This window comes from Archocentrus centrarchus, chromosome 12, assembly GCF_007364275.1.
Source record: "Archocentrus centrarchus isolate MPI-CPG fArcCen1 chromosome 12, fArcCen1, whole genome shotgun sequence".
Classification (NCBI taxonomy): Eukaryota; Metazoa; Chordata; class Actinopteri; order Cichliformes; family Cichlidae; genus Archocentrus; species Archocentrus centrarchus.
Genome location: NC_044357.1, coordinates 20875805 through 20902828, shown reverse-complemented (window position 1 = coordinate 20902828; position 27024 = coordinate 20875805). Strand labels below are relative to the sequence as shown.

Genomic DNA, 27024 nt, shown 5'->3' with positions numbered 1-27024 from the left:
TAAAATTGAATCCCCTCCCCAGTAGAAATTGGTTGGCATCCTGTTCCAGCTGCTCCATTTCCATCTGAGTAGACATTTCTGTCTGATGTCGAGCAAAGCGGAACATCAGTGCTGTATTTTATAGAAAATAAAGACACAATCTGCAGCTGATGGATAAATTCAATAGGGCAGTGTATTTTTGTTGCATACTGAATTGAATAGGAAAAGATAAACAGTGAGGAAAAAAACAGCGAAAAGATTCACGTGTATATTTATTTATGAATTAATTGAAGTTAATCAAACAGCACCGCAGGGCTGTGTCTCCAAAGCCACAGAAACTTTTTTTTCACCTTGTTAACAACTCGAATGGTAACTTTATTTGTCAATCTCTCACCTGAAAGTTATTCAGATGCTCAATTTTGGTGCAAAGTTTTGAAGGAGTGTGACAGTGTTTCCAGAACAACAACTACAAATAACAGTCACTGCATTCAAAACTGTGCTCGCACACTCACTCCCATTCTGAGACCATGTCACCGCTGTCCTGAGAAATAGACCCCCTCCTGCCTCACTGACCTTCACCACAACTACAATTTTCTGCCAGCACCAGCATCCTGTCTCCACCCCCTCCAGGGCCACTGTCAGAACACTGCCCCCCTTGCCACATCACCCCCTTTGCAAATCTCACAACTCCTTTATTCACAGTAAAACATAGAGAACATATTAATTGTACCATTTTAAGAAAAATATTAGCTCATTTTAAACTTGATGGCAGCATTGTATCAGAAAAGTTTGGACAGTTTGGACATGTTTACTGCTGTGTAGCATCCTCCCTTCTTTTAACAACAATCCGTAAACATCTGGGAACCGAGGAGACTGGCTGCTGGACTTTTCGGAGAGGAGTGTTGCCCTATTCTTTTCTGATAGAGGATTCTGGCTGCTCAACAGTCCGTGGTTTTTGTCGTATTTTGTTGTACATGACAGGCCAGATGTTTTCCATTAGTAAAATCTCTGGACTAGGCCAGTTCAGCACCCGGACTCTTCTGCTATGAAGCCTATGAATAGATGCAGTATTCAGTTTAGCATTGCCTTGCAGCAATATGCAAGGACTGCCCTGAAAAAGACAAGTATGGAGAGCATATGTTGATCTAAAATCTGTATATAACTTTCAACATTGATGGTGCAAGCTGACAGTTCTATAGGCACTGATGCAGCCCCATACCTCCAGAGTTGCAGACTTTTTGAACTGAGCACTGATACACTAAACTGCCAAAAGTATTCGCTCATCTGCCTTTACACGCATATGACCTTGAGTGACATCCCATTCTTAATCCATAGGGTTTAATATGATGTTGTCCCACCCTTTGCAGCTATAACTGCTTCAACACTTCTGGGAAGGCTTTCCACAAGATTTAGGAGTGTTTATGGGAATTTTTGACCGTTCTTCCAGAAGTGCATTCATGAGGTCAGACACTGTTGTTGGACGAGAAGGCCTGGCTCACAGTCTCCACTCTTACTCTGTCGGGTGTTCTATCGGGTCAATCCCACTCATCCATGTCTTTATGGACCTGCTTTGTGCACTGGTGCACAGTCACGTTGGAACAGGAAGGGGCCATCCCCAAACTGTTGCCATAAAGTTGGGAGCATGAAAGTATGGGTTTATGAGATTTGCAAAACATAGCATTCTGTTTTTATTTACATTTTACACAGTGTACCAACTATTCTGGAGTTGGGGTAGTCCGTGCCGAGCTGTAGGCTTGAGTCGCACTAAATGAGTACTTGAGACTTGACTGCTCTGTGACTCTGTGAATTTTCATTGCACGAAAGGACAAGAACTTGATGGAATGCAATATTTTTCTGTTAAGTGCTCTTGGGCTGGGTTTCAACTTTATCCTCAGCATAGTGTTAACACTTAAACACTAAAAGAAAAATATTCAATATAGGGATTTGTGGCAGTTTGTGAGTATGTAGCTAAGGTTGATATTGTTTCACTGTTTAATCATTTTTTATGCATGTATGCTGATGCATTTAGAAAAACAGTGCTTCATCCATGAAATGAATGAGTATGTTGTACCCCGCATGATTAAGGAGTTGCATCACTGTTACAGCAGTGAGTAGTTGCAGCATTGAATCCCATCCCTTTTTATTGTTTCATTGTTTCTAAGCACACTCGGTGGTAAGACGAAAAGATGACACGATATTTTTAACACATTACCTCATGACTCACAAACTGATCTTTTATATAGGCAGTTTCAGTTAATGCTCATATATCTCCCTATCTTAAGATATTAACTAGTTAGATTTACACTGAGACTTTTTAAAAGCCTAGCAAAAGGTGTGCTGTAAATGAATAGTGCTATTAAAATGCTGAAGAGGGGCTGAACAACAGTTTTAACTTTTTTTTAAATAACTTTTCTTTTGATTCAGAGACATAGCACTGAAGCATGGTGGAGAGAAGATCCTCCACCAGTGTAGTAAAGACTCACATCCCAAAACGTACTTTCATAAGGTCACTTAACAAGAGGTGACAGAGTGGCAGTGGGATCAGAGAGTATCACGCCCCACTCATACAACAATGCTGATCAGAATGTGCTTCTGAAATTGACTTCAACTAGTTCACAAAGTTCTTCGTGGTTAGTTCAACCATGTCTTGACTAGCTACAACCCCTGACCCCCTGCAGGCAGATAAGGCAAATTACTGATACGTCTTTAGACACAAATACACACGCACGCACAGTATGATGCATAATTTATAAGACAGCCAAACAAGCCTTTGAATGAAGGCTTGTTTTATTTTTTCGGTCATTTATAGTTATAGAAATGAACATATCTCGTACCTCTGTGTAATTTCACCACTTTATGCTAATTACAGATCATCAGTCACGGACCTGCAGTGTTGGCTGCAACTCTCATTTCTCCATTCTCCACCTGCTCCTGTTGGACCTCCTGGGTCAATCTGCAGCCACGACTCGACGCTCGGCGGTCACAATTCGTGACTCCTCAGTCATGCTCACAGATTATTGCTGATCTCATAGGTGGTGAAGAGGTGCCACGTTAATTGTTCTTTGGAGTGCCCCAATTATGCCATTAACGGCCCCTCAGTGATGAGGCTAATGGCGAGAGACCTCGTTTGCATAGCATTATCTTAATTGAGCCCGAGGCCTGGCATGAAAACAACCTCGAGATTATGTTACTGATGGATGGTGGCAATGGTCCGGCGGCAACCATTTACCCGACAGCTATATTAATTAACAGCTATCCAGTTACATGGGCTTTAACAGGGATGAATAAGTTAACATGGTGACTGTGATCGTGGTGGTGACAGCGCTCCTGTGCCTATGTGTGGGCTTTTAATCGAGACACACTAATACGGTGTGTGTGTGTGTGTGTGTGTGTGTGAAGAAGGATGCTAAAGAAGGCCTGGCATCGGATCTTATTACCCATCTCCTAAAGGAGGAAACGGAGCCAGCATTAGTACCAGCCTTTAAATAAATCACCACACAAAGCCTGCACTAATACTTTTAATCGTGAATTAATTACACACTCATTGCAGGGAGAAGGCCCATAAATGCTCCAATATGCTCAAGCCTGAAATCTTTATTGCGCAATATCTCAGGAAAATAGCAACTCCGGAACGTGTCGCCTTATGCAATGTAAAGCCAGCGCTTATTGTGGATCACCCTTGGACCAGAACTCTGACTCACACATGCAGTGTCCCTGGATCAGGATGGAGTTTTAAATGAAGTGGGCCAGCCAGGTAGCTCTTTTGTTATGTAAAGATCTGCCATGTGATCCGTTAGGATAAAAGAGGAGAGAAAAAGAAGCCGTTCAGATAAGCTTCCCCTCATCAGATAATTAAGGATTCCTTTGCTCCAGTTTCCCCTTCTTAGCATAAGTGTCTGATCAACTTTCAATAAGCTCATCAGTCAGAGTTGGTCCTTGAAGCTCCACTGCAGGGGTTGTAGCAGGTTCCTCCAGGATGTGAGTCAAGTGCAGTACCAGGGGGTCTTGGCCTCTGGCACGCCCAGTGGGGTGCAAATAAATTTAAATTAAAAAAAAAATCAACAAATTACTCTGCTAGATGCAGCCAACAGTGAATAGACACTTCAAGGATCAGTGATAGATATTGTTTTGTAATAGAGTTACAGCCTGGGGTTTGTTTTAAGACTAATATTTCCACTGTGGATGTATTTGTTGATTAGATTTCATTAATCCCCTCAGTCTGCAAGGACTCGAACATTTGAGCTATACTTTTTCTTGACTAATAGTTTACTCAACTAATCAGTTTGTTCAACCACCATATTTGTATATTTGTTTTTCTGATTTTTAGCCTCCGGTCTCCAGCTGCTGGTGCATGCCGATTTTTTTTGTTCCATGTTATCTCTTTAGATGTCACTGCTTTGACAAACTGTGCAAATGAGCCACAAATCAGGAAGCACAATTTGAAATAATTTTTTAATATCATGCAGAGGAAGTCAACAAGTCGCACTTGCCTTCGGGCTACAATAAGTGAAATTACTTACTGTTTGTGCTGCCGTCTAATTGCAGCCTCTCAACAAACGGCTAAGACTTTTTCTCCCCCCCCGCTGTTAGATTTTCCCACCTCAACACCCCTTTGCTTCTTGTCAAAACTCTTCCTCCACCTGTCACAGTGTGTGAGTTTTGTGCATGGTCCCCCCCCCCCCCACCCCCACCCTCTTCTCCCTCCTCTTCTTTTCCGTCGCCCCCCTGTCTCTGCCTCCCCTGCTGCCAGTTTTTAACTACACTCCACTCTGGCCTCTGCTCTACTTGTTACAGCCCCAACACGAGTGCAAACAATCAAAGTCTTTGGGAACGCTAAAATATGCATGGCTATCCGTGACAGACAGATAAAGCAGGGCAATTAGCCACGTAATCCTAGAGCATCGTACGGAATAGTCCGCCTCAGCTGTCCTCCCTCCCCTCCTTCCCTTTACTCTCTTGGTCTCCATTAGTTAAATGTACTCTGTGTGTCGGCTCCCCATCAAATCAAGTAACACTTCCCCTAATTGGCTTATAAATAATACAGCAGGGCCTACATTATAATTTCATCAGTGGTAAACATTGCGGGGGCAGTTGGTAAAGAACCTATCCCTCATTAATTTCTTAATTTGGGTAGATGGAACGAAGGGGAAGTGAGGGAATGAAAGGTGGAGAAAGAGAGGGAGCTGTGGAGATCGGATGAACTGAGGGACTCGTATCACCTCAGGTAGAGGGAAAGAGAAAGAGGGAAAGATAGTCAAGGGGGGAAAAAAAAACAAGAGTGAAGATGCTACTGCCGCTTGTGTTAAGAGATGTCGGATATTCAATCCGGGGGTTTTGTCAGTACTCCTGTGTAATAGGTGATGAGGGCCCCGCTGCCCCCATTTTACACACAAATACACACAAGTAAACACAATCTCCCTCCCCATTCTCACTCGCTGTTCTTTTTTTATACCAACTTAATGAATATTTCATAACAAACCACATAAATATTCATTCTAATGGTTTTGCACATAGTTATTACCGGTATTTTCTTTAAAAAACGCACACACACACACACACACACAAAACAAAAATACTCATTTAAAATTCAGCATAACCAGGCCCTGAAATTATTTCCCACTCCCATGCAGGCACACAGAAATTATCTAGATCAACTAGTCAAATAGTATTTCAACTGCAAGTCACTAGAGCTATTATGAAAATCCTCCCCAAAAGCTTGTTGAAGAAACATATTTGTCTATGGGAAAGGCATAAAGTTCATGTCTAATTTTTGTCATCAGCTGCAATCGCAAGACAAACCAGAGAAATTCCCCAAAGATCCACTGTGTGATGAAATTCTTTTTGTAAAAGGCAATAGGTCTGTAACTAGCCTTCCTCCCCTTGGCAGCTAAATGTCATCCAAACCTGCTATTATATTGCATAATGCACTTTTAAGGGAATTTTACATAGCCTGTGATAGATGCTAGGAAATATGAGGTGTGTGAATATGACACCCTCTGATCTCCGAAAGACAGATATTAAAGCAAACTCTCAAATGAGCCATTTCCCCCCCCTCTCTCCCCACATTCTCTTCCTGCTGAAATCTGAAAAATAAAAGGCGCCGAGAGCCCTTCAGCCATCAAAAGGAAAGTTAAGCGCTCCACATTCTTGCTGAGATTTTGAAAATGAAGCCACCTGAAGGCAATCTGTCTCCGCTGGAACCTGACTTGTCACCGTTACAGAGAGCTGTCACTTCACGGTGCCAGCGCTGATGGAGACAGACATCCGTCATCCGCTGCAGTCACGAACACTACGCGATGTCTTGCAGGCCTGCTGAACAGTGTGTTTCACTTATGATCTGCAGAAACACGCTCGTGCAGAGCTAGGAGAGCTTTTTGTTCGCGTATCACTGTCATCTTAAACTAAGAAAGAAAATACAGCATTTTAAGGCAAGAAAAAAAGAAACAACCGTCCATCAATCACACCAAAAGCTGTATCAAACAGATCTCATTAAACTGGAATGTAGTCAGATCCATTGTGTAAATACAGCAATCAGTTCTGAATTAGAATTGTATGGCATGTATAATTTATAGCAGAAAAATCCGTTCAAGTATCAAAGGAACTCATTTTTCATGGCTGTAAATTACTGGTAGATGATAAGACATCCACAGTCAAAATCTATAAAACAAAGAAACCAGTAGTTCCTTCTGGCTCCTACTGGTTCTGATAAATTTAAAATCTTTTTATTTCTGTAATTTTTAAAATGGTTAATTATTCATAAATTGACAAGAAGCAAAAAAACAAAAAAAGCAAAGCCATTTCGAAAGTCTGAATAAATAAAAGTTTTCATTTTTTTTTTTTCATAGAGCAGGATAACCAGCATTAACTGGGATCATCTACTTGCTTTAAATATTAGACATAATATCTGAAATCCTTTAGGTCCTCAGCTTTGCACACTTATTTTCACTGATGATTATTGTGTCTAAATTTGCCCTTGACTTGGTTTTGCACACTGAGTGTTGCTGAGTCCACTGCTCAGTGTGGAAAGTGCTACTCTCTATGTGAGAACAGTCACACTGTAAGGGGCTTTGGTGAATCTGAAAAATAACTGATTGTGTCATTGGGAAAAAGCTTAACAAGATCTTCAGAGATGGTATTTATTAGGCAAGGAGTATAACAAAAAGATGCTATTGTAAAATATAATGTCCTGTGATCTGAAACTTAACAGACAGTGCTGTGAAAAGGTATTTGCTCCCCTTCCTGATTTCCTTTATTTGTTTTTTTTTTTTGCATATTTGTCACACTTGGTGTTTCATATCATCAAACACATTTTAATCCTTCAGGATCAAAGAGTAGAATTCATGGTACCATCAATTATGGCAAGTCATCCAGGTCCCGAAGTAGCAAAGCAGCCCCAGACCAATCACACTACCACCACCATGTTTGACTGTGTTAGTTTTATGCCAGATCTAACGGGACACAAACCCTCCAAAGATTTCAGCTTTTATCTCATCAGTCCACAGAATATTTTCCCAAAGTCTTGGGGATCATCAAGATGGTTTGGGGTTTTTTTTTTTTTTTTTGGCAAATGTGAAACAAACCTTTGTTTTCTCCTTGGTAAGCAGTGACTTTCACCTTGGAACTCTCCCGTGGATGCCATTTTTGCCCACTCTTGTTCTTATTGTTGAATCATGTGACCTTAACTGAAGCAAGTGAGATCTGCAGTTCTTTAGATGTTGTTCTGGGTTCTTTTGTGACCACCTGGATGAATTGTCTTTGTGATCTTGGAGCAAATTTGGTAGGCCAGTCACTCCTGGGAAGGTTCACCACTGTTCCAAGTTTTCTCCATTTGTGGATAATGGCTGTGGTTCAGTGGAGTCCCAAAGCCTTAGAAGGGGCCAATACATTTTCATAGCACTATATACTAGAGACCATAATTGAATATTTTGATGTGTCTGACGATAACCTACAGGAGAAAAATAAAGTCCAAATTTTTGTTTCTTTTTTAATTTATTCTTCTTTTTCTTTTTTTTTTGGCACAGGGTTGGTCACTTCTGAATATATTGGCTGGATTTAATGCAGTACCTTGAGAATTCAACTTGGTAAGTACTTAATTGTGAAGCATTACTCAACGAGTGTACTGACAAGAACTGGCATTTAAGAGTTGGTTCATACTATGAGTTTTCTTTCATAAAACAAGGTGTTCAGTGGTTACTGTCCAACTGATTGCTGATAAGAAGCATCATCCCATGCTGTTCCCCCAACTTATGTGCAGTTATATAAAACTAAAGCATCATTTAGATCCTAAAGCTTGCTGGTTTTGTCTAGTTTAAAATTAAAAGAATCCCAAATTCCCACCCATACAGCTATCACAGAAATCTGTGCAAAACTGGTAAATATATAGTTGGACTGAGGGTGGCTAGTTGGAATGTTCCTATCTTGGTAAAAAGGCAATTTGGTGACTTTCGTGTTATAGTCCAATATCTTGCTGACCCACCCTGTGGTAAATTTATCACTGCATCACCTGAGTTATTCATTTTTTCCAGTCACAATTACTATAAACACTAAAGCCATTTCTGTGAAGCCACTTCCCAAATCTTGTTAATGGGTGGATGAATTAAAGTAAAGTTCCTTCACCTATGTTATAAATTGTACCAGATGATAAAATGCCATTGGCCTTAAATCTAGACATTAATTCAGAGCCCACCTCCAAGAAGCAGCTTCAAGATGGTTATCTTCATGGGCAAAAGTCACTTAAATCTTATGTAATTTTTTGCTATCTATTAAAAGTTTGACCAGGATTATGTAGATGTGGTTTGATTACATTTGTCCCATAGTGGTGTACCCAACACACCAAATAACTTTGGTGTTGCTAAACTTTGATTTGTGTACATAAATACATAAATATGTGGCATTCTTAGTAAGTAGCCGTATGGGGCCTTTACCTTGCAAATGTATAATTAATGATAATTAATAATATCCCTACAAACTGACTGCCACGCAGTAAAACTGAAGCCTTTGAGCGTCTTGGTGGTCTGGTGTGCCTGGGACAATTGCTCTGGTTTTCCCAGTTGGCAATCCAACTTGGCTTCACTCAGTAGTAATTTAGGAAGCATCGGTTCACAGACAACTTTGTGATTTGCATACAATGCAGAATAACACCTTTGAGTTCTAAACATGAAACAGTGAAGGTAAAAAAGCACAGCTCTTTAGATCAGATGCAGTGCTCCAGTCACTCCCGACCTCCGAAAGTGAGAGATGTTGCGCTAACCATCACAAAAGGTTAAACCAACCGCACACACGATGCAACCCCTCCACTTAATTATCGCAGAAGAAGAGGAGCTGGGGAGCATGTTGAGAATGAGCTTAATTAATGTAGCAGTAAAAAGTGTCCCTCCCTCTCCATGTCCGTTCTGCTGTTCAGTATTAGTTACACTTCGGTGCACTCAAAGCCTCGAACAAATAGTGACGCTAATGATGGACATGCAACCTCCCCCCCATCCTCCGCGCACAGTCTCACGGCTGGTCTCGGGTCACTGCCCTCCCTGCTTCCGCTCCCCTCCCTCCACCTTCCCTGGAGATAGCATGGGGGTAGTTAGACAACTGCATTCACTCCATCAGTTTGGAGAAAGCAGAAGACAACCTTGCATACTGACTTCATTAGCACTGACAAGTTTGGGGGGATGCGGCTCAGTTTAGAAGACTTTAGAAACAGAAGAGAGGAGAGCCTCGTGGGGGTGTTGACAGAGTCAGATGTGGCTCTGGATTGTTGCTGTGCCAAAGTGTTTATTGTGATGTATTTCTGGGCCCAGACTCTATAGACAGCCATGTTTTTTTCACTGCTCAGGGACTATCCGCTTCCTGTCTGGATGCTATGTAAATAAAGTAACTATAGAAGAAAAGGGAAACAAGATTTGTCAGATGGGGCTGGGCAACCAAAGGAGTGAATTAAATTATGAATATCTGAAGCTGGATTCATCGTCACGCATTTGTGTCCATTTCCACACAGATAGAGAGATTATGGGAACACAACCAACACAGAGGCTATAAAGGCATACTTGGTGTGCAGTAGTGTTGGGTGATCTGCTCCATAGTCCAATTGTCTTCCTCTGTGATCACAGATAAAATCAGCACTGGGATGGGGGAAGTAGTTAAAGTGCATCCATTAAGGTAGCATTATCTATGCGCCATAATGCACAATGTATGGCCCACAACACAAAAACCACAGCAGCTCTCTCACCAGCACTGGTGACAGAAAAGCACACAAATGGACATGAAGAGAAAGAGCATGCATGCAGGAAAGCTTTGTTCACCTACAACGATCAATAATTTAACCTACCATAATTAATGAATGTAAGTGGATGGATATCAGCTGAACAGCTAAAACAGCATTAAGTAATAACATTTGCCTTACTTTTTTCTTTAAGGTTTGTACTTGTGCTTGTTCAGTCTGTTTTTATGTATAAAGTGGCTCACGTGTCTCCACTTCACTCTTCATTGTGCCCTCCTGCAAGTTGGCTGGAGGAGTGATGGAGGAAGCACACATGGTTTATTTACAGTGATTACCAGGCAAACACAGCAGCTCAGGATGGATTTGAGTGGAAAAACAAAAACGCAAAAAAGAAAAACTATACAAAAAACAAACTTAGTAGACTGTAGAACATAAGGAAACTTAATCAACCAAAATAAAAAAGAAAATTGAGACTAGGCTGTTAGCCAGTACAATGACCATGGAGCACTACAGTGAACTCTCCCTCAGGGATATTTTTTCCAGGGCAATATTGAGGTTTTGTGTGTGCCCACTAATGTTAACTTGTCCGCAAACTTGTCTGACAATAGAGGGTTAAGTGAATATGGTCCTAGTCATGAGACCGGTGCATGACCATCTGGCAGCCACCGGGCAAGAAGGAAAAATGTGTATTCCCCAAAAAGTTGGCAAAAACCTTGCAACTGCTTTGGTCACCAGCAGATTGCCGCAGTTGCCCGTAGCCAGCCACACTCAAGCCTGCTACTGTGAGAAGTGTGACACAAACCAGAAACGAAGGCTGTTTGCCTTCAGAGTAAAAGTTGTACAATTTCAGACATTTGAAGGTGAACCTTCTCCATTCGTACTTTTTCAAGTTTTTTGCCATCCAGCTAGTAGTTAGTGAGTGTTTGCAGACAAGCTGGCATCTTCCATGCAAACTACATGCAACCATGGCAATCTGCTAGTGACCAAAGCAATCATAATGAGGATTTGAGTGCAGCATCTTTTTGCAACTAATTTCACCTAGTGGCACCCACCAATCTTCGGGAATCACTTGCCAACCAGTCAGGCAATACACATTCCTCATGACTCACTGCCAGTTGCATCACTTCGAATATGGTGGACAACTCTCACGCAAGGAGCACGATATCACCCGAGAACCCTCTATAGGTTAAGCCCTTCCAACAGGAACAAACCACGTAAGCATGAATTTACTGGCATAGTTGACATTTCCACCCAAATACAATATAAAGACATTCTGATGACTATTTCTAAAGTTTCCATAAACACAAACATTTACTCATGTTTAAAAGACTATTTGTTGAAAACTCTACCAATCTCCCCTCCGTTTTCCATCGGACTGGTACCCTACGAGACTCCACAACTACAGAATGGCTCCCACTACTTGTTTGAGTGTGGATCTTCAATGTGTAGGTGACATGGAACAGAGCACATACCCTAAAAACACAATTAGAACTAGAAATTATGCTAGCTAGGCTAGCAAGCTAAAGCCACAGTCTTACAGTGTAATTTAGCTAAGACTTAAAGTGACTCGGTGAAAAGAATGGTGCACAGCAACATTAGCCTTATACTCAACTAGAACAAGAACTATTTTGCCAACTTAAAGTAAGAGAAAAATATAAATGGCAGGAGTGGTGTGGCATTGGTCCAAGTCCAACCTAAATTCTGTAGACGGCATGGGATACCACTACATTAATGCATTAATCAGGAAATTTTGCCTAGGAAGCTGTCCCCATCACTGATCCCCATTGGGTCAACCATACCATGGAGCCAGCCAAAGAGCCAACAGTACAGTGCAGCAAAACAAAACCCGTTTTTCTGACTACTGGAACGCTGTGAAGTCAGGTGTGACATCATTTCCAGGTCCGACATCTGAGGTAAGCATGAGCTAAAGGCCTGACAAGAGAGGAAAAACATAAACAAGAGTAACCAACATTATGACTTGTTCCACATTTTTTGACTCTATCCCCAATGACAGTACAGATCTACAACAAAGCTCTACATGTCACCTAAGAACTACCAACACCTGGCGATACTTTTACCCATACCCCAAGATTATCCAGTGAATTTCAATAATTCCGATTCATACTTGTACACTAATGTGCTGCAACAGAATAAGAATGATGAAAATTTAGTTTTCATATAAATTTTAGGACTCAACAGTAAACTAAATGTACAATGTACTTTGTAATGTTGGCAAATGAAGAAAAATGTCATGTTAATCAACCAGAAATATTACAAGAAAAGGTTTAGTGTATACTTTAATACTGAACAACCCCATTATCAACTCCTGAAGATTCCTCAGGAAGTGTGACAAAACGTTAAAAACAAATAAATAAAAATCAACAGACACACACTGTTGTGATCCCAACAGGTGATGCAGTCATATGTCTGAGACAGTAAAGCAGCTGCCATGTTCTACAGTTTAAATTGGAGTATTCTGAAGCAACAAAACAAATCGATACCCTCGAGAGAATACACTGGGACTCATGTTCAAAATCCATTCTAAACAAAACAAAAGGAGTATCAAATGAAATTAAGGTGTGAAAAGGTGCCATGAATGTTTTATGCCTTCCAGCCACTGACATAAAGGATATAAATATTGTATGCAAAGAGAAAAATCCCCCGTTTGAAGTCTTGAGAGCAAAGACACTGGGAGAGAAAGGGAGGGGAAGCAGGTAATTACTAGTGGAGATGCTCTTTGACAGATTATTATATTAAAGCAGGAGGAGGATCAACCAAACAGAGCTAACCTCTAACAGCGCTGGTCTCCACCTATCAGTGACAGGAACATTACAACCCGAGGAGCCACTTGCACTTGACAAACAAGACAACGAGCAACAAATCCCCAGGCTGATAAAAAGAAACCTGACTGCCATGAAGGCACCGTATACAGAAAGCATACCATGCCATCTAATGAAAAGCTAAATACAAGGCTTTTAGTGACTTTAACTTCAGCTACAGTCATTCTAGGGAAAACTGGTTGGAGACTGCAGCACGACCAAATCATTGTGACCATGTGCAATCAACTTGTAATCTCGTTGCCTCTAAAATGGTCACTCCAAAGACAGGAAGCAGGTCAGTGACCACTGTCAGTCAATTGTCTTTAAATCGATTTGGTGCGCCAGTACAGCAATAAGATGGAGTCAGTCTGCTATCAGTTTTTGAGTGAGCATTTGATTGGCAATTACATGCAATAGTGCCATAATAAGGCAATAAACTCATAAATTGCAAATATTTCCATCTACATCATAGATGTGGTTCTGTACTGGAGCCAGGGGCGGACTTGCCACCAGTGGAAGTTTTGGCACTGTGATTATAGCTATGCCAGTTGCGCACTCATTCCAATAACATCGCCACTTTTCATTCCAAATAAACACTCCTAGTAACAAGTATCGCACACAAATCACGCATCCCTTTTAATGTTAAATTTAGGGCAATTTATAGTAAATTGCCTGCCACAAAACATTGTAATTCAGGTTTGTGTGTTTCTTTGATAGAGCAGACCCATTGTGTTCATCGGCATAGACTGACTCGGATTGATTACAATAATCTGCGTTTAATTGCAAACCTTTGCCTTTGTGTTTTAGTGATTGTAGTCAGTCCGAGTTGGATTGAGACAGGTTGCCTCCTACCAGGCGATCTGTGCAACTGCTTTGCAACCAAGAGGTTGATGGTGCTGCTGAACCTCTGAGTGACCAGTCGCTCACCACTACTCCATGCATTTGATCCCAAACAGCAAAAAAAATGCAATGCAACCGCTCACCAGCCACTGTTTTTCCTGTTCGCATGGAGGCTCCCATCCTAGTTTTACTCTAGTGTGACTGAGGTCTTAACCAACAGCACAAAGGCAGAAGCAAATTTATTTTGTCTTCAGATCAAAATTTTTATTTTTGGACTATTAGATTAGCTTTGAATGATGCAAAGTTCAAAATAATCCTTATCTATATATCTTATATTGAGCCTTGATGTGGATCCTCAGTTCATCTACTATCAAAACAGCAGGCTTCTGGCTCATAATGATTAGTTGAATCTTGAATGTGCCAGTGTTTAGCATGACCATACTACTTGGATGGCATACATGCAACAACAAATATGGAAAAGCATAAAAGGTGCACTTAAAATGAATAAACTTTTTTAATTTTTACATGTTGCTTAAAACTTGGGAAGTGTTTTCTGTGTATATCAGTTTGCACCTGGGAATGCCATATCATGCTGAGTGGTGCAACTTACATCATACCTGACATCAAAAAGTGGGGAAAAAAAATCTTTTATGTGTGGTTTTATGAGTGTCTGATATAAAAACAAACAAATAAAAACAAGAAATCACCAAGGACATCACAGGGAGATAAACAATGGTTTGAAGCAAACTGATGAAGATGAGATTTAGATTAAAGAGCCAGAAAAGACTAATAAATTGACTTTTTTTTTTAACCAAAGTCAAGATTTTTCTTATACTTTTGTGGGATAGGAGCAGGGAACAGGGAAAGGAAATGTGGGGTAAAAGCAGGGGATTTATACCTTTGTGAACCCCACGTGGAGTAGCAGCTACACCAGAAGCTAAAGAGAGTTCTAGTTGTGTTTTTAAGCCTCTGCACTATTCATTTAAGTGGAGCTTAAGAGCAAACTAATCATACAATAGTCCAGGGCATCTCCTGCAGCACTGCACAGGATAATGTGATAAACGACTCAGTTTCTAGCAAAACGGGAGACAGTCCTTTTTTACAGATGTGTTGAATCTTCTGAGTCTTGGGCCAATAAATGCCACCACTGAACTGAGAAATATGGACTTAGAAAAATAAAGTAAAAAGGTTCCCTTTCATGAGCTCCTGAGAGTTTGGAGCAGAGCTGCCTCCTCTCTCCTCGCCCCGGGGCAGGCTATCATCTCCGGTGACACCAGAGGAAGGGCAAACCCAACCCCACCCCCGTCGGGCCTGGAGATGTAAGGCCGCGGTGGAGAAGAGGCTCTGCTGCTGGCCCAGTCTCTCAGGTCCAGCTTCCTCTTTGATCACCAGCAGCCAACCTCCATGTCTCCACAACAAGAGGGAGGGCCAGAGAACATGCTGCTGAGCCTGTAACCCCACCCTGCAGCCCTTGTTCTCTCCAAATATGAAAAAAAAGGGTTAATTGTATTTAACAATATGCTCTCTATCCCAACCCCCGCTCCATCACCTCCACCCTCCCGTCCTTGATTAGAATTAGAATCACATCTGGCGCCATGTTCTGTCCCTCATTACTGCTGAATCTCATTACAACGGGCTCCCGAGGGAGGGACGCGCTGGGTTTTTAAGCACACTTTTCGCTTTCTTCCTGCCTCTTGCTCATCTCATCTGCCTCGCCGCTTCTTCTCTTCTGCGTTTACATTAGCGGAAGTCCTCATCTGAGAGAATGACTGAGCACCCCCCCCCCCCCCTTCTTCCAGAGCTTGGAAATTGTTTTACAGTGCCAATTAAAGTAGGTATGTTGAGTTTCTTCCAAAGTATGTATTATTCAGAGTGTATTATTTGTTGCACTCAAAAAAAGAGAAGAAAAAGACCCACTAAAATAGGACTTGCACAGTAAGTTCCACTTACTTGCAATAAAAACTACACCAAAGGTTTGGAAATAGAGTCAACATGAGGAAAATGAGGGAGCTTATTTATGGCGCCCTGAAGTCCTACTGAATAATAAAAAACCTCCACTTATAACCACATTTTAAACTTTGTTTCTGAGCATCCCTGTCCAAACAACGCACTGAGGGGGGGGGGGGGGGGGGGGGTGTCTGTAAAGTTTGACTCCAAAATGTTTTACCTCAGTAAAATATTAATTTAACACTACAGCAGCAGGAAGCACACCCTGTACACTTTGTAACTAGAGTGAAATAAGAGTTTCAACAAATATTCAATGCTTTTTATTTGCCTTTTTAACATATCAATATAAAGTAAGAAAAACTTGAACAAAATACATCAAATTAAAAAAAAAAAAAAAAGAAAAATAGCAGTGATGTCTGACAAGATTGGACCCGGTGTCAGAGCGGGGCGCTCTGAAGGACGCGGGGAAGCCCTGAGGTTTTAATGATCGTTAAGCTCTAGATCATCGGTGCGTCGCAGAGCGTGCAAGGTGCCTGCAGAATCTTCTTTATCCACTCTGGATCTGCGGGGGAAAACAAAACAATGTGTGTTTGTATTTGTGTCAAGTTTACTTAAAATAAAAAAAAAAAAAAGATTAGTTACGCAGAAATTAACATCAGGGACTTTGGAGGGTGACAGCAGTACAGTTTAAGTAAAAGCAATGAGGCCTCACTCGCCACTGTGCACATGAAATAAGCACACATGCAGAATTACCACTGGATTCATTAAACGTGCACACCGGCCAATTTGTTCTCACTGAGACGCATGTGTTACTGAATCAGAATCATTCTAAATTCACAGGCGTGTGCTTGCTATTTGCAATCTGCATACTGCCACACCCCTTTTCTCTACATGAGCAAACACAGAAAGTGGTAATGTTCTTGTAAGACTGAAACCTGGCCGCTAAAGCAGGAAAAGCAGGACGAGCCAATAATCCAAACTTTTCCTCAGCAAAGGCAAAGGCTTAATGAAAAAAGGAAAAAAAAAAAAGTGAGGTCTGAACTGAAACAATTGAGGTGGTGGTGGTGGTGCATACCATGCCCCCTGAGACATAGACTCAGATAAAGAAAGAAAAGAGATCAAATGTGGAGGCGTTGAAGGACAACCTGATCATCGGTGAGCCTCAGATTAGAAACTGTGCTTAAAGTACACAAAGATATTTATAAAAAATAAGGTGCTGACCACATACAGCAAAAATAGAGTGCAAACTTTTTTTTTTTTTGGAGAAAAACAGAAATGCCTACCATGTTTGAATAAATGAACCCACAATTAGCAAAACTGGGTAAAAATTTTTTCAATTTATCATATAGTAAAACCTTTTTTGGATGAACTGAACATCCCTCTATGCTAGTTGAAGAAGAAAAAAACTATATGTTGGCCTCATGTTTGAGTCCTTCAGTTACAATAAATAAAAGTGAAGAAGGAAATAAATGACTGCACTTTGTTGTTTTATTCTTTGGGCCCTATTGACATTAGAAGTATAGGACAGAGTTCTCTGATAAAGATGACAAATTATTATATTAGGAAATTTACTGTGAAAGCAAGTTATCTCACACATGACGATCATTAACTGTAAAACAAGTGAAGTTTTAAATTCCCCCAATGATTCAGCCTTTACGGAAAGAGGAGACTCTTCTTTCTGATCCTGAACCCTCTACACAGCCACAGCTAAAGTTTAGTCTCAGACACACGGTGCTGCGGCTCAGTTACTTAAAGGGCCTTCAGTCTGCTACACAGGAGATCCCGGGTTTGAATACCTGCAGTGTCTTTAACATATTCGAGATTGCAGAATGCCTGGTTTGTTTATCTCTAATTATTTAACGTTATTTAATATTTATGTGCATTTTTCTCTTTTACTGTCAAACCTGGAGCTGCTAAACTGTTTTACCGTTTTTTTGTTTTTTTTCCCCAAGTTAAGAATTTCATGTAGTAAAAGAGTTTAATTCTAAATAGCAACTGCTGTAGCAGAAACACAAAAAAAGAAAAAAGAAAGCAAACATCTGTAAGATGTTTTCAGACAGGTGGGGGGAGGGAGGGTGCTGATGTTGACAGATGCCACAGCTGCACAGACCTGTCACTCATTAGCTCAGATAGGCTGGGATGACCAGCAGAGCTGCCCCCCTCAGGCAGGTTTGAACCCCACAGCTTGCTCTATACCTCTTCTGTGTCTATGTAGAATAATATTTTTTTTTGCCATTTGTGTCATTATTGAGCTTGCTTGCACCCATTTATATGCCATTATGATGATGTGTACATTACATGTCATGGACAGATGTAATGTAGAGCAGATATCTCTGAAAAGAAAAGAAAAAAAACAGGCCAAATGTGTCTGAAAATACATATTTAAGAGGGATTTCTACATTTAAGTCGAACAGTGAAATATTGGACAAAATGACCACAGATTTAATTTTATCAGCTTGAGTAAAATGGTAACAATAAACATTCATCTCTGACAATCAGATTACTACAATAAAAGTTACGCAGAGTCACAGACCTCCTGGTTTCCTGCAGACTGTAAAAGAATACAATTTACTAACTGTTAGCCAGCAGCAGCAACAATACCTGTTACTGGAGTCGGAACGCCCCCAAACAGATACACAAACCTTTTTCCAACTTCCCTGCACGGTCGAATGCAGGCACGAGACAATATTGAAGGCTTATGTTAACTTAATTCTTTCTTTAAAGACTTTTATGAGGAAACAGAATGCAATCATTATTTCAAGACCTACAGATAAACAGGCAATCAGAAAACATGTTTACATGCATTATATAGTAATGATGTATGCAATGCATTCATCTCCCTTTTCATCCTGCAGCTCTGCTGTCACACCTGTGTTTCTGTTTACAGTCTGTTGTGAACAGGCTGATTAGAAATCCATCGAAACTGTACACACAGCAGCGGAAATCGGCTTTTTCCCCAACTAGCTTGGAAAAACAGATTTTTCTAATCCGGGTTATCATTTACTTAAGAAATCAGGACCAATGTGTCTCCTGCTCCTCCTCACTGGAACCTCAGTTTTGTTTTCATTTGAGTATTAAAACATACAATCAGCCAGTATTTCACAAGCAGAAAGAAAGAAAAAAAAAAAGTCACCCATTCTGTTAATTGCATCACTGCACTGCACGTCGGTGCACATTTCTACCCTCCCACTGAGCTGACCGACCTTAATGAAGTAATGCACAGATCACTTACTCCTGCACCAGCATTTAGAATTCCCCAGCCACAGAGGCACACATTTCAAGTCCCAGCCAAGAAAGTGACAAGACTGAGTTTAGTGACCAGGAGCTCAACTCTTGCCTTATAAGAAAATACAACTGAACATTAGGTAAAAAGGGAAAAAAAGAAAAGACGACGTGCTAATTTCTATAATTATTCACAATTAATAAGTATCATGTTTGTGTGGCTCAGCATCCAACGTGTCAAATGCTGATCCGAGCGGCAGCAGCTGATGTTGAAGGTGACAGGAGAAGACGGCTGATCGAGAGTGCGGCTGTGAAATGGAGGTGGAGGGAGATGGAAAGTGGCGCTTACCCTCAGGCTCTGGCAGTCTGGCGATGCTATCCAGCAGGAGGCACCGTCTGAACGTCAGCGTCTGGCAGGCCTGGTATGACAACGCACACCTGGAGGAGACCGAAAGAAATACATTAGAGAGCTGGCTGCCAGGGACAGTCACACACACACACACACACACACACACACACACACACACACACACACACACACACACACACACACACACACACACACACACACACACACATTATAAAAGTAGAGCAGACACAGCGCTGAGGTGCAGCTGATGGGCACAGATTTCCCCTCCGTGCCCACCAGAGGCACCACGTTCAAGCTAGAGAGCAGGCAGGAGAAATGTTTGACAGACGATATTTATGAGACGATGAGAGTGCTGCATGGGTAAATATCAGAAGGAAGGAGCCTTGATTACTGCTCCGAGAAGATAAATAAACCGTCAAAGAAGGCATTCGGCATTAAGATTCAATTCATGTCCTGACAGTCGGGCTCGGCTGTGGCGTCTGAACCAACAATGCGCCTACTCATCCTGTCGGGGTAAAGCTAAGAGAAACATCCACCTTTAGACATTTTAAGTTTCATTTTAAGTTGTTCAAAAATGTTCTGCATACCTGAGCCACATGTGTCCATTTTTACACATGGTTTGTTTGTGGTCCGTGAAGGGCAGCACGTCCTGACACAGGCTACAGCGCTCCGAGAACGTTTGCTTGTTCATCTTATTCTTGATGTGGCCAATCAGGACCTGAGAAGAACAAAGCATGCAGAACCAAAGGCTGAAAGAAAACACTGAATTCATTTCCAGTTTTTATAGTTGAGGCAAAGAAGGCAGCACAAGGAAGATGGTTTCTTTGTTACTAAGATTAATCCACTACATTTACAGTGCTGTGAAAAAGTATTTGCCCCCTTCCTGATTTCTTAGTTTTTTTTTTGCACATTTGTCACACTTACATGTTTCAGATTAAACAAATTTTAATATTAGACAAAGATAACCTCAGTAAATACAAAATGCAGTTTTTAAATTATGATTTCACAGCTCTCCAAACCTACCTGGCCCTGTATGAAAAAAAAATTGCTCCCTAAACCTAATAATGGCTGCTTAAGAAGGACAAACAACAGGTGAGTCAGTGGGCATTACCTCTGATGCTCGGTCATTGGTATCTTTAGAGAGGTACTCCACCAGGCCACAGGTGGGTATGCTGATGTTCTCTGCTAGCCAGGTGTTGAGGTACACCACCCCCAACACCTTCTTCATGTTTTCTCTCATCAGGTGGGTCTCCACAGTATTCATCCAAGCCTGCACCTCTGTCCTGTGGTCCTCCTGATTCTCCTCCTCCTCCAGTTTTTCTCCACCAGGCTCACCTTCCTCTTTCACAGCAACTTCTTTGTCTTCGCCGTCCTCCTCCTCCTCTTCTTCTTCATCTCTTATGAACACCTTGCTTCCCTCTTTTGCAGGTTTCCAATTCTGATCTGTGTTAGGTGACTGTAATGACTGGTAAAGTATCCGCACCAAAAAGAGCTTGAACCGCCACAAGTAAGGCGAGTCCGCTTCCCGGATCTTCTGATCAAGCTCTTCCTGCAGTGATGCGGGGATGGACTTGTGTTTCAAAATTTGCCACCTCACAAGGTCAAGCAGGTCGGCCATTTTATACAAGTTCTGTGTAGGCGACCTGAGCAGCAGTGCTGCTGCAGCTTCTGGAGTTCTTAGGGTAACAAAGTGAACCTGGTAAGTCCTGTTGATTGGATGATAGCCATCAACCATGCCTTGTGTGCTGACAAGTGCAATATATGCACCGTTGCGGCTCACCACAATCCCGTGTATTCTCCTCCCAGTGAGGTTCTCAGGTCGCATCATTTCCTCCTGCTTAAATATTAAAGTGCTCTCTGTAAATGTTGGTGTCAGCTTTTTAATCCACCCGTCTGTGGAACACGTGTACACCGCGACACCCTGTTGACTGACTGCTAGCGAGACCACAGGAAGTGAGTGCAGCCCTGCCACGTGAGAGTTGTGTACGTTTAGTCCAGCTGGCGAAATCACGAGCAAACACCAAAAGACGTAACAGCCGCGTGACGCGACAATGAGGCTGCAGCTGGATTTATGGATCGGGTGGATCATCGGGACACATTTGATGTTTTCAACAGCAATTTCATCGCACTCTTTCCACAGAATGACGGGGTGTCGGAGGGTGAAGTACCCCTTCACTCCCGAGAGGCTGACCGGCATGATCTTGACGGGTCCCACCTCACTGCCGACGATTAGGCCACTCATGCGACGATCAGCATTTTCGTACTCCCACCACGCTAAGTCACTTGGTCTGGTCACACCTGATTCAATGATGTCATAAAACGAGACATCTGCACCATCCGTAAAAGGCAACACAAACTTCCACAAAACGAGGTCACCGTTTTCCATTAAGACAGCGAGGAGGACCATCTCTAAGTCTACACCCGTGTTGTCCGGCTGAACCTGTTTAATAGTGTAAATACTTGACCACTCCATTCTCAGAGGCGTCTGCATGCGGAAACGCCGCTGCAGCTCGTCAAAGTCCAGCAGGTTAGCCTGCGGTGGCTTGTTGTCTTTTCTGGCATAATTTCGTTCTTTTAGCCTCTCGCTGTACTTTTTAGTGAGGTCAACTAGCATGTTCCACTCGAGATGCTTGTGGCTGTTATGAATGGTAAGTCTGTGCTCAAGTGTTAGGCAAGCGAGCAGGCAGCGTCCACTCGAGTCACAACCTAACGGAGACCAGCTAGCGTACTTTATTCCTTTGTGCACGCCTACTGATGGGTTGATCACAGTGTCAGCCAAAAATGCTTGCCTTACTGTGGGGTCTGAATGAGTAGCGAACTTCACCATCGCTTCAGATAGCTCTACTGATGGGCCCACCTTTAAAGAGGAAAAAAAAACAAACAAAAAAAAACAACAACATATTTAAGGATTAAAAAGCCAGCTTTAAGAAAGAAGTCTACTATTAATTTCACATACAAAAATTTTTTTAATTTGATAATATAAACAACTTCAAAATTATACAGGTACATACATTTGAAGATTCAAGCAGTGTATTTTTGCCACTGCCATTTTTGAGCTTTGGCCAGATATTAAGAGTGAGCGTGGATCTGAAAAGACAGTGAGTATACCCTGGATAATGCCCCTGACTCCGATAATGACCATAATTGACAACACTGATTCCATGTTTTAATTCATATTATTTGAAACTGGTAATCAAGCTCATAAAATCAACAGGAAAGTGTAAACTCAGGTCACAAAGAAAGACAGGAGAGGGCCATTTTCCCATAGACAGGTTTAAAGCACTTTTGCATTGGCCTTACCTCTCATGTCCAGAAACTATATCCATCTTTTATACTATTTAACCAGCTTGCCCTGGCCCTTCTCGTTTTGTGTTTCCTTACAGGTTGGCCAGGTCGCTCTTGTGGAGGTCCTGTTTATTATTCAGCTGCCTCACCCAAGAACCTCTCATCCTGCTATCAAACAGATTCAAACTTCAGTGTTGGACTGCACCTGATGATGGTTGCACTTGCTCTGCTCTACAGCACAGCTTTGAGCTGGAGGGCCACTCTAACCAGAACCTACTTGCAGGCGGAGAACTGGTTCATGCGCCGCTACGCCAAGCTCGCTGAGGCTGCCGAGTAGCACGAGGAATTGGGCTGTGCTATGTCATACTATCTGTGATAATACCAGTATAAATTTTTATGTGATATAAAAGTGTCATATCTCAGTATCAAAGATATAGCAACGCCATGTGTTCACGTTTCGTACCACCCACACAACAAGGACACAAGTCCAAACGTATTACTGCTCCAGCTCAGTTCCTCCTATTTAAAAGCAATTATTCATATCAGCCATTGACAGCTGGAAACCAACTTTGCCTGTCTGCCACTGTGCCTAGTGGATTATAAAATTCAGCTACGTCCAATACTGTATCTGCCAAGTGGATTTTTGGACTGGAGAAGAACCTAAAAGCACTCATGTTTATACACAAGAGCAGCTGCGCAGAGACAAATTTATAGCCGCAAAATTGTTTCTCTCTCTTTAATAAAAAAAAAAGCATTTGTATTCTATCACTTTAATTATCTTCCTTTCACTTTAGTCAATAATGAAAATACAGAACCATCCACCACTGCCAAACTAATAGCACACAAGTGAATATTAGCTTGGCTCTCTTTCTAAGACATGTGTACACAAGCTGTTTAACAAGAAAACAAACAGTAATACTATTGCAAGAGTCACAGATGTCATTTTGTGATCACCTATGTATATGTTACTTATTAACAGTGGCATGACTTTAATAATTTATGAGCAGTGTCAATCACATGCTCTGAAAGGTCTTGTACAAAGTTAATGAGTAAATGATAAAATGAACACAAAATGCAACTGGTAACTGAGTCAGGGATTTACTTTTTACTTCTGCAGACTGAGACAACTGGGAATACGCTGTAAGACAGACTTCTACCCTTATATCCAGACTTATTCCATTTTACTTCAAAGGAGCCAATATTATTTTTGGGCTCCACAACTATTCAATTACAAGATTTATTTATTCGTGGCTAGCATTCCAGAAAAGTTAAAAGACATACAATTATTGGCATACTGGCACACAATTCCATGGCCAGGTGAGACTTGCTCCCATGTTATTTTATGAAATAAGCAAATACAGGATCTGGAGCGTTAGAGTGTTGAACTTTTATTTGCTTAATATAAGGTGCAAAGTGGTATCAATGCAAGTGAGGGAGACCATCATTATGGTGCAAAAAAAAATAAAAAAAATTCAGAGAGATAGGAAAAAAACAAAAAACGTTAGAAGCATATTGGTGCAACCTTTCACAACAATCATAGTCTCACGTGGCCCCTTAGGAATATTAACAGCCCATCCCTCCATCTCTGTCACTGTGCTGCGTTGTGTCCTTAGGCAAGACACTTAAACTCTGGCTGCATGACCGCAGATGCTCGTCTCTGGATGAGTGAACGATCATTTCATTGTGTGCCTTGTGTGCACAAGGACAATGAGTTGAATCTAATCTAATAATCTAATCTAAACAAGCAGCAACTAAAGGTGGCTCCAGTAAAACACAGCGTTTGGTGGTGTCCGTGGTTCCTAGACTTAAAGCAGTCATTGGCGGCAAAGGATTTTCATCCAAGTATTAAAAAAAACCTCTTATGTACAACTATGTTAGACTGTCCAATAACTTTTGATCCTTTGAAAATGGGTACTATGTATAAAAATGGCTATAATTCCTAGTTAATGCAATATCTTTATTAAACCCATTAACCTTTTAACACAGAACGTGTCTTCAGCATCACAACGTATTTCAATTATCCCGCCGTTCGTGGACATCCAGCAACAATTATCATAACAACCCTATGTTGGCTGTGAAGCGCAATTTCTCAGCTTTCAGAAAGCATTTGAATTTTTCCAGACAGGACAAACGGTCACGTAATTACAATAATGCAAGTACGTTTGATCAGACCTCTTAGCAATGACGTGGTCGGTGTTAAATGCTGTTAAAGGCAGGTAACGGGTGTATCGGGGAGATGGATGGGTGTTGAAATTCTGCACTCTGACCACATCTTGACTGTTTAATTTAAATTCCACTACCTTGGTGTACAGAGGCAAAACTACAAAAATCGTATCACTTATGGACCCAACTTTGTGTGCAGTTCTGATCACAGAAGGAGAGGTTGGAGAGCACCAAATCATATTAAACCTTGTTTACAAACAGCAATGACTGACAGACTACTGTGATTAGTGGAAATAAGTGGTCAGTGTTTTTATGTGAATTAAAAAAAACTATACCACTGAAACTAATAACTAAACTCTTTCTTTCTGCTGCTCCCTTTAGGGGTCACCACAGCAGATCATCTGCCTCCATCTCACCCTATCCCTAGCATCCGCTTCTGTCACACCAGCCCTCTGCATGTCCTCCTTCACTACATTCATGAATCTTCTCTGTGGTCTTGGTCTTTTCCTCCTGCCTAGCAGCTCCATATTCAACATCCTTTGTCCAATATACCCACTATTTCTCCTCTGCACATGTCCAAACCTTGCTTCTAAACCGCTCAACCTGACTGATGCCTCTGACTCATTTCTAATCTTGTCCATTCTGGTCACTTCCACTGAAAATCTGAGCATCTTCAGCTCTGCCTCCTGGCTATTTGTTAGTGCTACTGTCTCCAAACCATGCATCACAGCAAGTTTCACTACCATCTTGTAAACCTTCCCTTTCACTCTTACTGCTATCCTTATGTCACAAATCTCCCCTGACACTTGGCTCCACCCACTCCACCCTGCCTGCACTACCTTCTTCACTTTTCCTGTTCACTGTCTGTTGCTTTGGACGGTTGACCCCAGGTATTTAAACTCATCTACCTTCACTACCTCTGCTCCTTGCATTTTCACTGTCTCTTACACACGTATTCCGTCGTGCTTCTATTGACTTTCATTTCTCTTCTCTCCAGTACATACAGTCACCTCTCCAGGCTCTCTTCCAACTGCCCCCTACTCTAACTGCAGATCATAACGTTATCTGCAAAAATCATAATCCACAGCGACTCCTGCCTGACCTCGTCTGTTAACATCTCCATCAGCACGGCAAACAAGAAAGGGCTAAGAGCAAATCCTATCTGTCACTCCTACTGCATACCTCACCACTGTCTCGCTGTCCTCACATGTCGTGCACCACCCTCACATACTTCTCTCTTGGTAGCCCATCACATGTGCTAAAAGAGGAACTAAATTAGCTCAAACTAAACTGAACTGAACTGAAAACAAAATAAAATAAAGTTGCGTTGTCCGCAGAATAACTTGTTATTGTTTTCCGATCAAAACAGTGCAGCACGTGACTGGTAAACAGCACAGCAACTGAGTGCAGGTTGAGCCATAAGTGTCGCTCCATTTCTGCACTGGCTAAGCTAAAGCTACAGAGCTGCACGGGTTCACATATTTCCCTCTTATAAAGTGCTGGTGTTAGCAGAAAACAGGTGACTATAGGCGGCTGCTTACCCGCAGTTTGTATTCCTCAGCTGGGACGGGGATTGAAGTCCTGTGCAGCGTCAGCTCCTGTTTGTTGCTGTGAACGTCGCACACCAACTCCATCACCGACAGGGAGCTGGACGTGCACACAGCAAGGCGGTGGTCCTGCGACCACGAGAGAGGCTGGAGTCCGCTGACAGGGGCAATGAGAGGCACGACGGGGTCCCGCTTGAGCAGCACATCCTCCGCATCTGGCTCAGTCTTAATGACTATATTTTTAGGTAGCGAGTGCACCGAATCACACGGACTGGCAGCCGCCATGTTTTCTGGGCGGCGGAAGTGACGTCAGATGAGCGCGGGAGCAGAGAAAAGTGGGACTTCCTCCGCTGACTAAATATATTTCTACTAGGCCATTTAACACATAATAATAATAATAATAATAATAATAATAATAACGATGATAATAATAATAAAAAATACGCCTACTTGTGTTCAGTAACACTGAAATGTTACTGTAAAAAACAAAAAATAACAGTTAAAAATTATTTTATAAAACTTTTTATAAAAAAATTCAGCAACGTTAACAATGAATAAAAACATAAATAAAGGAATAAAAAATTTCACATAACGTAAAACTGCAGAAAAAAATTTCACTTTATAGAAAAGATATAATATTGG

General features: G+C 41.6%; 1 protein-coding gene across 1 annotated transcript; it reads right to left on the bottom strand.

The window, feature by feature from the left end:
* Positions 1–16168: 16168 nt before the first annotated feature.
* Positions 16169–26667, bottom strand: gtf3c4 (general transcription factor IIIC, polypeptide 4). The gene is made up of 5 exons (XM_030742708.1): positions 26377–26667; positions 20499–22244; positions 19975–20105; positions 19367–19455; positions 16169–16357 (listed from the first exon to the last, which is right to left on the bottom strand). The coding sequence occupies exons 1-5, from the start codon at positions 26665–26667 to the stop codon at positions 16293–16295; spliced, it is 2322 nt and encodes a 773-aa protein (XP_030598568.1). The 3' UTR covers positions 16169–16292.
* Between the last annotated feature and the right edge of the window lie 357 nt (positions 26668–27024).

Bases quoted from the DNA above. Each gene is read 5' to 3' on its own strand.
- gtf3c4 (XM_030742708.1), bottom strand. From the start codon at position 26,667: ATGGCGGCTGCCAGTCCGTGTGATTCGGTGCACTCGCTACCTAAAAAT. The intron at 20,106-20,498 runs GTAATGCCCACT...TGTTCTTCTCAG, and splicing joins CCAATGACCGAGCATCAGAG to GTCCTGATTGGCCACATCAA. The intron at 19,456-19,974 runs GTATGCAGAACA...GGTCTCCTCCAG, and splicing joins AATGGACACATGTGGCTCAG to GTGTGCGTTGTCATACCAGG.